Raw genomic sequence first — 11,884 nt, forward strand, 5'->3', positions numbered from 1 at the left:
CAAATAACTTCCAACCTGCAAGAAGACATCTCTGTGGGCTGTAATCAAATCATTCTTCCAGATGGTAGAGAGGAGGCCACAAAATGTTGGCTCCACACTGAGAAGAACATCTCTGAGGAAAAGCCTCCCTGGTAGTCAATAGTTTAACAGATAAACGTCTGCTGGGTTCATGTCTTTAGCCAGATTACCATGTTGAATGGGGTCAGAGCAGGTGAACCCATGTGCACTGAATGAACATTCACTTTAAATTTTGCAGTCTATTTGAGTGTAGAATTTCCTCAGTGGATATTTTGTGTGCACAGTGCAGAGTCGTCACTTTCTGTTCCTAAATCCTGTAACTAAAACTTCAGTGGAGAATCCGCAGGTTAATTTATTAGTCACTGGTTCCCTTACACATTTAGATTTCCTTCCCATCATCTGGTAATATCAATGTGACCTGAGTGTCTGCTGTTTTTGAATGAGCAGCGAACTTCTGCCTCTGTTACTCTCCTAGCAGTACAAGTGTCATTGCTTTTCAAATAGAAAGTAATAAATATTTTTAATTCCTGTTTTGAGTGCTATCATCGTATTACATACAGCATTTTCTTACCTTATGTGTTTTATACTCTATCCACTATGACTTCACGTAATTATAAATTCAAAAAACTGGGATTATTCCACAAATAAACAAAAAAGCTGTGTAAAATTTAGGATGGTTTGTTCTCCATAATTGTGTTATCATCAAATATGCTTTATTTTGACTGAAAGAGACTAAAGAAGAAATTATTAAATAAATGCAATCAGGGACTGCACATTAGCACAATTTTGAGATATGTATTCTTAAATATATATTGAATTTACATTCATGGTACTTCAGACTTCTACTCCACTACAGCTCAAATGTATTATTATAATGTGCTATTCTCACTACATATGCATGTTAATACTTCTTTCATTACAAGTTGTTGTTAACCTTGTTTTCCCTTGTTTCTTTGTTCTTCTTATGATGAATGGATGAGTCCAAACTGATTGTTAAATCAAGGTCCATACTTCACATCAGAAATTGCAAAAAATCAATTCACTCATCACCATATTCAGTAATCTCAAAAGCCTCAGCCAACATGGGATGAATATATAACATGTTATTTCAGTATAATCTTGTCAGTATCATTTTTTTTTAAATCATAAAAAAAAAAACTGAAGTGCTGCATTCTCAACCGCAAGGAGGAAGTGATTACAGTCTGAAGGTTAATGAAACACGACACACTCCAAACACACATTCACTCACTCACACACGGAAGTTAGTGGGTGTGTTAACAAATTACAAGTAGCAGCCACAGTTCATATTCAGACTGTGTTTAGAGTTTGTTTCATTTAGATTTACTCTGTGATCCACCATGAAGATGCATGTGCTTGTTCCTCTGTGTGCTCTGTTCACCCTCACCCAACAGGTAAGAAAACACTAAGAAAACAGTCATTAGTATTCTTTATACTGACTTTCACATTTTTAGCACAAATGATCAAAGACTGCCCATTTTAAATGCTACAGAATAATTTTTACATGACCCATTTGATATTCTTGATTTCAGGTACCTTCACGTGATAGGTGTGCATGTGAGTTGACTAACACAGAGAAGGCTTTCCCTCATGACAAACTCACCACAGTGAAGGACAACGCCTCAAAATGCAACAGTAACACCACACCACAAAAGGTATCTCATTTTCTAAGACTATGAAGAAGGCAACCTCCTCTAGCAGCTGTAATAATATTAACTTTAATGAAATGAATAACAATAGAATAAGAGAGAAACCAAACTCCTGTATGTAAACACTGATACTGAAGGAGTCCTGAGTCATGTGCAAACACTGGAACACAGGGTCTACCTGCTCTCTCTGCAGACTCTGGAGCTGGAAAGTCTGCTGTTGGGTTTGGAGAAACGTCTGCCCCAGCTGCAGGAAGATGTGTCCATGCTGGAGAAGGAAGATGATGGAGACCTCTATGGAGTCATCAGCCTGCAGGTGGTGGAGAACGAACTGCTGGAGATTAAGCAGCTCATCAGCAGGCTCCGCAGCACCACCCTGGAACACCAGTTTCTGACTAATGACACCACTAAAAAAGTGAGTGAAAAGCACCTGCTGCTAAACACTGACATTCAAGAAGGCAGTATGCAATTCTGCTATAAGGGCAGACTGATTTTTGTCATCTATAAAGACATTAAACGTGGAAATATTTAGTAGAATATTATTTAAAAAGGAGCACTCCACACAACTCCACTGTTATAAATTCATGATAACTATTCTTGGCAAGCGATGTAATGTATTTTATTGTTGAAATAGTGATCACTTTCTCAGTCAGACATTAATGAAAGAAATTTTCTGTTGATAGTGATTCAATACTCTTGTTTCTTTAAAAGGGAATTCCACTCTAGCAACATCTGCAGACTCACAATGGACAGTTTAAAAAACACTGCAGCAGAACATTGAAAGTGACATTTTTTTTTTAATCATTCATCTTCCCTGACAAACCTGGCATCTACCCCTTTTAGAAATCAAATTTGACCACCAAAAGTTTGGTTGGAGATTTGGTTGTGTCATGCCAATTGCAGATAATGCAGTCTCACTATTAAGCAAATGAGAAGCAGCTTACAAATGTCTGTGAGCTCACTTCAAGTCCAAAAACAATTCCTTTTTTTTTTTTTTCATTTTCAAACCCAGACCCTTCAGCCCTAGCCAAAGACTTTAATATGCAACGTTAATAGACTGCAGTCAGTGGGAAGACTGAAATGTTTAAACTTGACAGTCCCCCATTATGCTGATTGATACGCTTTGCATATCAAAAAATATTATATATATAAATACCTTTTTGTAAACTCTTCATTTAAAATAACATGTATTTGTAAAGGGGACTTCCAAACAGTTAAAAGCATGAAAAGCCATTCAAAAGTACAAAACACTCCTCTCAGACAACTGACTGCAGCCTTGACGTATATAAAGATGGACAATGCATCTCCACTCCCTCCCACCGTGCAAAATAAAGCCAAAGTATCCTTGACACAAGAACTGCCATCCTCTGCTTGTGACGTCATTTGGATCCAACCCCTTTTCATGACATCAATTAAGTCATGAAAACCGAACTTAATAGAAAAATTATTTTGAACATATATATGATAAGAACTTTCTAAAATGACAGAACCAGTCTTTGGGAAAATTTTATTTGATGTGTACTTTTGGTTTAGCCCTGTCCATTATGGAATTATATTCGTGCCACATTTCTGAGCCCGCAAAGGGAAATTTTGAGTGCACAAAAATACATTTTGCAAGCACACCACTTGTATTTTGAAGAAAATTTCAAATTGTGCACACAAAACAGTTGAGCAGACAAAAATCGATTCTATGCTCAAACATATCTTGCTGTGCTGTGCTGTGATGTTATTGGAACAGAAGCAGCCAATCACAAGTTTTCACCGTTTATGACTTGTACTTGAGCCAGCCACCAGGGGACAAAAATGCTTTGGTTCCATTTTGGGAAGCTCTCATGGTGTCCATTTTTATATACAGTCAATGGACTGTACCAATCACGCCTTTGTGGCAGGCAAAATGTTTGAATAGCAGTCTTTATATACGTCTTCTTTATCAATATCTTCTTTGTCAACTTTCTCCAGTGTCAAATAATGCTGCATGCAAAGGATTTCAAATCTTGACCAAAATGGCACCCAACATCAGAGACCATGCTGGTCCACTGTCCATTGTTTTCTGCACAAGAACAATACACTTCAAATGAGGTTCTTTAAAACTGAAGAACCCTTAATGCAGGGTATAAATGAACTGTGGGATACTCTCAACAGCAGTCACCACAATTAGGAAGTAATTATTGACCAGTGGACACCTCACAAAACCAGATGTACTTGTTTAGTTTCTCTGCATTTGCACAGTTTATTTCATCATTGCTTCATCTCACATTTTTTTACAAGGCAACTGTCCCCATGGGTGGTTACGGAACGTTACCGGGCCAAGGGTGTACACAGCAGGAGAGTACCCTGGCTCCTACAACTATGGAGCCTGGGGTCGAGATTCCAAACCAGAGGAGGGGAAGGAGAGTTGGTATTGGCTGGTAATGATGACCTCCAGCAACAAATACTCCAACTACGTCCGTCTTTACTCCAGTCTGAGTGCTCTCATTGTTGGGGAAAGCAGACCAGGTACAAAAACCCGTGTTACAGTTTTTTTCACTAGTGCATCACTAGTGCAACAGTAAGGATGAGCGAGTGCACCTTTATTTGTATTTGTAACTAAATTATCTGTATCCATATCTGTACTCAGGATGGGTGGGACTTAAATTAGGAATGGATGGTGGGTGAGGTAACTGGAATGTGTTAATTTCAGCCTGAAACTGATATGGGTTAAGCAGTTACTATATTTATAAATGATTTTAAACTATTTGGAGATCAGCGTCAGAAATGAGTTTCAGATCAATCTTTTTAACACAAGAGTGAAAAAACTATGTATAGAACATTTTTATGAATTTAAAAAAATAAATAAACACATTTTACTTGAATGATTCTCATATTACTATTCCTATTAATAATAATAATAATAATACTATTGACTGCTGTCTTTAGTATTAAAAAATGATAACACTTACTTACTTATTACATTTACTTTTCTTTCTTTTTCTTCTTCTTCTTCTTCATCTTCCAGGTAATGTCCAGATCAGCCCCTCTAATCCAACCACCAACACCATCCAGGGTCCAAATACGGTGCTGTATGGAGAGGCTTTGTACTACAACTGTTACAATCAAGATTCTGTTTGTCGATTCAACCTGACCACCAAAACTGTGACCACCTTACAACTTCCAAAAGGCACCAGGTTTGCTGCTTCATTATTTGCATGGGTGTTGTTGATGCCAGGGGGCCTTATTTCTCAAAACAAACCAAAAAAACAAACAAACAAACAAACAAAACAAACCAAAACAAAACAAAACAAAAAAAGTCAGTCTTTCCCATTTTCATATAAATGTTGAGAACTGTAGTTTTGTAAGAACTAACCTACGTGAATTATGGTTGTTGTAATTTTATTTTCTTGCACAGAAGTAGTGCAGGCAGGTAGAGGGAGTGATCTGACATGTGTAGACAGATGTTATAGGCACTGCTCTGATGAAAAAAAATGTTGCACATTGTGTCTTTGTTTCCTAATGACAGACAGACTTCATAAAGATAATTCATTTTAGTGGCCACCACAGACAAACGACCACGTCCACCCCAAACTCCCACACATTCTCATCTGGTCAGCCAATGATACGTTGTTTTCCAGAGTCTCAATTTAAAAATCTGTCCTCTGATTTTTTTCCAGGTTTAACTCAAAGGGTAACTTCTGCCACCTTGATGAATGCTACCCATTCACTGACCTGGACCTGGCAACAGATGAGTCAGGTGTCTGGGTCATCTATACCACCACCCAGGACTTTGGCAACTTGGTGCTGTCCAAGGTGGAGGAGGGGGAACCGATGACACTTGGCCAAACCTGGTACACCTCAGTCTACAAGCAGGCTGTGACCAACACCTTTATGGCGTGCGGTGTGCTCTATGCAACACGGTATGTCAACAAAGACATGGAGGAGATCTTCTATTCTTTTGACACCACGACAGGCATGGAAAGGTTCAACATTGGTGTCTTCATCAACAAGATGTCAGCCAATATTTATTCCCTGAACTACAGCCCTGTGGACCAGAGGCTGTATGCCTACTGTGACTCCTACATGGTTTCCTATAAGGTTTTGTTTTTGTAAAAGCACAATGCTGACAACATAACATCCACAAAAGCCTGTATGTTCATTAATAGTGGCAAGCACAAACAAATAAAGGTTCTTCATAAGGCTGACAAAAAGCATTGAGGAGATGCGAAATTACCCTGCACTTACATGGTACACATAATAAATTTAGATGCCAAATTCAGCATAATGTGCATTTACATTCTGCTAATTCCTTTACTACAAAAATGAGTCATGTCATACCCACACTACAATACCCTGCTGTTGTCAGTTTATTGCTGCTTTCATCCACAAAATCACTTTGCATTTCTTCCTCGAGATGTGCAGTATATCAAGTAAAATGATCAAATTTAAACAATTAAAAGATGTACGTCAATTAGTCTAATCCTTAGAAACACCAAGTTACTTGAATGATAAACTAAATAACACAAAGAAGAGTATTTGAGAGCTCCCTGTCATTGCCCCAACTGCCCCAACAAAATCCAATTTATATTGAGACTACTAAGTTGTTAAAATGTTATATCAGTTTGTATAGAATGTAATTTTGCATTTTCAAATTGCAAACATTAGTATTTTAATCAAAAACATTTTATTATGCGTTTTACTAACACATTTCATGATTAGTATAGTATAATATATATTAGTATAATATATTAGTATTAGAGTATTTGTAATTTGCAACAAGATACTTTTTGATGCATTTGTGCCCATCTCTGGCTGTTCTTTTAACCGGTCTTAAGCTACTGTCAATAAACTTCAAAACTTCTTGAGATGTTTCACTTTTAAAGCCTACCTAAATGATTTTCTCCTGAGCTGCTGGGGATATCTTAAAGCTAACTAAACATCTTTGTAGGTGTAGAGTTTTGTTGTTCATTAGCATAGGTACTGCTGAAACTTCTGAAGTACCTGGCTTGGTCAGTTGAAGCATTTCAACACTTTGTATAAACATGTTCCTCATAAGCAGACACTGCTTGGTTCACTGCATTTGATTTTCCACGCTAACATTGTGAATAAATTGTGTTTAATAATTTTTGAGTTTGTACTATTTGACTACATACCACCAAGAAAAAAACTCCTACACTAGATACCTGTCTAACAGTGGTGTGGTTAAATTTAAAGAAGCAGTTCTACTGTCATTTACTTCAGTATCATGCCCCGATACTAGTGAACATTACAACACTAAGCAAAAGTCTTATGCCAATTGTAGTCCCTCTCAAAGTGACCATGTTGTCAACAGTGCTGCAAACTCATTAAGGACAACGACAGACTCTGTTGCCCCACTAAAAAAGAAATGCATAAAACAAAAGAGACGTGCACCTTGGTATAATACAGAGGTTCGCAAATTAAAGCGAAATGTGCAAAAACTTGAAAGGAAATGGCATTCCTCCAAACTTATTGAATCTCGCTCAATCTGGCAAGACAGTCTTAAATTATATAGGAAGGTCCTACAGACTGCCAGAGCAACCTATTACTTGAAATCAATTGAGAATAACAAGCATAATCCCAGGTTTCTCTTCAGCACTGTAGCCAGGTTGACATTGAGCCATAAGGCTATCGATCCTTGTATTCCTGTGACCCTCAACAGCAATGACTTTATAACCTTTTTTAATGACAAGATTTTGAACATTAGAGACAAAATTCAACACCTACTGACCTCAGCTGGTACCGATCGACATCCAAACACTGGAACCTTTGAAACAACAGTAGAACCAGATAATCATCTTGCCTGCTTTTCTCCTATTGACCCTCATCATTTATATTCACTTCTATATTCATCCAAACCAACAACACCATCACCAGACCCCATCCCTACTAAGCTACTCCAAAAAGTTTTACCCTTGCTTAGCATCTGCCTATTAAACATGATCAATCTGTCCCTAATAACAGGCTATGTACCCCAGTCCTTTAAAGTAGCTGTAGTCAAACCTCTTCTTAAAAACACACACACTTGAATCAGAGGTTTTAAGCAACTATAGACCGATATCTAATCTTCCATTTCTTTCCAAGATCCTTGAAAGAACAGTCACCAATCAGCTGTGTGACTTTCTTCATAATAATGGCTTATTTGAGAATTTTCAATCTTTAGAGCTCATCATATCACAGAAACAGCATTGGTCAAAGTCACAAATAACCTCCTACTGGCATCAGACAAGGGACTTATATCTGACCTTAGTGCTGCATTTGACAGCACTGACCATTCCATCTTATTGCACACATTGGAACACCTAATTGGCATTAAAAGAACTGCATTAAGGTGGTTTCAGCCTTATTTATCAGATCTCAATTTGTTCATGTTAATGATACATCGTCCACACTCACAAAAGTTAGTCACAGAGTTCCCCAAGGTTCTGTCCTCGGGCCAATACTATTCACCCTTTATATGCTCCCCATCCGTGATATTATCAGAAAACACCCCATACATTTCATTGTTATGCAGATGACACACAATTGTACTTGACAATGAAACCAGAAAAAACAAATCAGCTAGTCAAACTTCAGGCATGTCTTAAAGACATAAAAAGCTGGATGACATGCGATTTTTTACTTCTAAATTTAGACAAAACTGAAGTTGTTGTTTTGGGCGCTGAACACCTTAGAAACTAATTATCCAATGACACACATATATCGAATACTTCAAACACTGCATTCTTTCACCTCCACAATATTGCAAAAATTAGGCACATTCAGAGTCAGAAAGATGCAGAAAAATTAGTCCATGCATTCATTACCTCCAGGTTGGATTACTGTAACTCCCTTCTATCAGGCTGCCCCAATAAATCTATAAAGAGTCTCCAGGTAATCCAGAACGCTGCTGTGAGATTACTCACAAGAACCAGCATTAGAGGTCATATTTCTCCTGTACTGGCTTCTCTACATTGGCTACCTGTAAAATTCAGGATGGAGAGTTTAAAAATGTTCTCATCACAAATAAAGCCCTGAACGGTCAGACACCATCATATTTGTTGATAGTTCCCTATTATCCCACCAGACCAGAGGTTCCTGTATACTCGCAGGGTGTTGCCCCAGATGTGGCCGCTGAGCAGAGGCTGAACCCAGTAGCTATTCTTCTGTCCCTCACTGTCCATCTAGGCCTGTTTGCCCCATGAACCAGAGATGTAGCTCTTACGATGTGAACTGACCTTAGGCTTGACAGGCTTGCTAATGCTGGTGATCAGACCCTTGAGGCAGTACCTGTCTCGCCCTGGAAACAGAGAGACATTAGTAACTTTTTCTGCATAGAAAGTGTCAGTATTCCAGTTATACAAGAGCCATGATTATTTATAGTCTTTCTCACACCTTGTTTACTGGTTGGTTGAAATTAGTGCACTGGTCGTTTTTATTGCCACTCCATATTGTTTCATGTTTCCATTCCATAAAATGTTGCCCCATAGTTTGAGAAGCACTCTGTGAAGAAGTGACAGGTACTTTGAAAACAGGATGCATCAGTTCAAACAAACTTATATTTACAATCAGTTGTACTGTATATGGAGAAAATCGAGGGGATAGATTTTTCACCTCTCAGAATTAACATTACCTCATTCAAGTCATCCACTTGTCTACTTGACCCGGTCCCAACTAGACTTAGACTGGATTTAGAGAACACCATAGTACTGAAAGAGCACTGAAAAAAGTTTCTAACGACCTTCTCCTGGCATCTGATAGAGGTCTTGTCTCCATACTTGTACTTCTAGATCTCAGTGCTGCTTTTGATACCATTGTTCACAACATTCTTCTCCAGAGACTGGATCATGAAATTGGGATTAAAGGATCCGCCCTACGATGGATCAAGTCATATTTATCTGACTGTTAACATAGAGCTTATAGTTTTTACTCGTATAGTAAAGTTACTTATGGTATATCTCAGGGTTCAGTATTAGGGCCGATATTTTTCACTCTCTACATGCTTCCATTAGGGAATATTATCTGGAAACATTCATCAATTTTCATTGTTATGCTGATGATACACAGTTATACTTATCTATAAAACCAGATGACAGAAGCCACCTTACCAATTTGGAAAACTGTCTGAAAGATATTAAACCTGCATGTCCTCCAACTTCTTATTACTTAATTCAGAAAAAAAGAGAAGTTATTATGTTTGGACCTTAACATCTCAGGGACTCTTTTTCTTGCCTGGCTGCCACCCTGGATGGTATCACCTTTAACGCTATTGCAGCGATGAGGAACCTTGGAGTTATTTTCGACCAGGACCTGTCCTTCAATTCCCATGTAAAGCTTATCACTAGGACTGCCTTCTTTCACCTTCGTAGCATAGTTAAAATAAGGAACATCCTTACTCAGAGTGATGCTGAGAAGTTGGTCCATGCATTCATCACTAGGCTGAACTACTGCAACTCTTTTTTGTCAGGATATTCTAAAAATTCTCTGAAAAGTCTCCAGTTGGTCCAGAATGCTGCAAAGAGGGTACTGACAGGAGTTAATTAGAGAGCGCATATCTCACCTGTTTTAGCCTCAGTCCATTCGCTTCCTGTAGGATATACGATAGACTTCAAAATCCTTCTACTGACTTATAAGGCTCTCAATAACAAAGCTCCGGTGTCTTGCACTCTCTGTCTTCACAGATTTCTCCAGAGCTCCATCCACCGGCACCGACCTCCACCTGCATCACCTCTTTCCCTGTGCTTCTACCATGCCTGTCGTCCCCGCTCATCAACCAACTTACTGCTCCTGCTTTCGTTGTTCATAACCTAGCCTGCCCACCAGGAGCTGCCTCCATCAGCTCTCCCCTGATTGAACATTCACCCATCTATCCCATATCTCATGTTGTTAACTGCTTTCCTGCCTGTACACCATCCATTGCACGTCTGTCCGTCCTGGGTGAGGGATCCCTCCTCTGTTGCTCAGCCTGAAGTTTCTCCTATTTTTTCCTTGGTAAAGGTTTTTCTGGGAGTTTTTCCTTAGTTGATGTGAGGGTTGAAGGGCAGAGGATGTTGCTAAGATGTTACAAAAAGCCCTTTGAGACAAACTGCTTGTAAAACAGGCAATACAAATAAAGTTGTCTTGTCTTGAGCAACTCTTTAAAATTCATTTTAGAGACTTGACCACATACTCTTCTGTACCTCTTTGGACAGTTTCAGTGTTTGGGCATTGTTTAGCTGGCTGTGGACAGCACCAATGTCTGCCAGCACCAATGAACAGCAGGCGCAGAGACAAGGCTCCTCTTCTGTTTTCTATAATAAAATCCGTCATAACAAACATTTTGCTGACTTGTGTCTCTTCCCCAGTGAGTCACTATGGAGACTTAAAACCACTGATGGATGTGAAACTCTTAATAATGTCGGTTGATGGAGTTTCACAGCATTTGTGGTAAACCTCTGAGTTTGCTTTATTTTCCAATTCATCATGCAAATACAATCATTATTTTCCCTTTTTCAGTATCCTCTGAAGTGTTTTGTCTCACTTTCTGCTGAATGATTTAATATTTGCTACAGACAAAAATATTTATTTATCATTATGATGTATTTGCAGCTGCTAGCACATGCAGATGCAGTGGCTGGTAGTTCCTTCAAACATAGATTTTTGTTTTAATATTTACACTTTTGTTCTGTTTTATTTCTGAAATATGTACCTACCTATGTACATATGAGGAAAATATACTGAACAGCACTGAAGAAGGGGACACAGCATCTGACTTCTTGAGACAATCACAACACCTTTTCAGTTTAAGACAAGATAAGATAAGATTAACTTTATTGATCCCGCAGTGGGGAAATTCACTTGGTTTGGTCTTAAGCCTGCTCTTGACTAACATATAGTTGCAGGAAAATGACCAAGCAACTGAAAATGAGAGACTGTTGTGCCCACATCTTTATGGAGACCTGTCTGTTCTGACATGTATAGGAGTCTTTCACTTTAATTCATATTAGTTACGGCCACTCATGCCGTGTGCTTAGATTAGGACAGCACAGGAATCTGCATCTTCTCCAGATTCCTGAGCCAGAATTTTATGGCCATTGTTAAAAGAATGCCAAAACCCTCACCAATCTCAACTAAGCATGAAGTTTGTTTCACCTCTGGTGTTTCACTTGATGAAACACAGCAGAATCCCCGGTGATCCCCAGTTCCCTCCGGTGATGAGATGCAGGTAATAAAAGCATACCTGCTCCACTCCTCTG

General features: G+C 38.7%; 1 protein-coding gene across 1 annotated transcript; it reads left to right on the forward strand.

Moving 5' to 3' along the window:
- Window positions 1-1,343: 1,343 nt before the first annotated feature.
- Window positions 1,344-6,710, forward strand: LOC124061793 (olfactomedin-4-like). Its single transcript, XM_046394033.1, has 6 exons — window positions 1,344-1,430; window positions 1,569-1,691; window positions 1,879-2,178; window positions 3,893-4,178; window positions 4,678-4,846; window positions 5,330-6,710. The coding sequence occupies exons 1-6, from the start codon at window positions 1,377-1,379 to the stop codon at window positions 5,763-5,765; spliced, it is 1,368 nt and encodes a 455-aa protein (XP_046249989.1). The 5' UTR covers window positions 1,344-1,376; the 3' UTR covers window positions 5,766-6,710.
- The last annotated feature ends 5,174 nt before the right edge of the window (window positions 6,711-11,884 follow it).

Source organism: Scatophagus argus, chromosome 7, assembly GCF_020382885.2.
Source record: "Scatophagus argus isolate fScaArg1 chromosome 7, fScaArg1.pri, whole genome shotgun sequence".
Classification (NCBI taxonomy): Eukaryota; Metazoa; Chordata; class Actinopteri; family Scatophagidae; genus Scatophagus; species Scatophagus argus.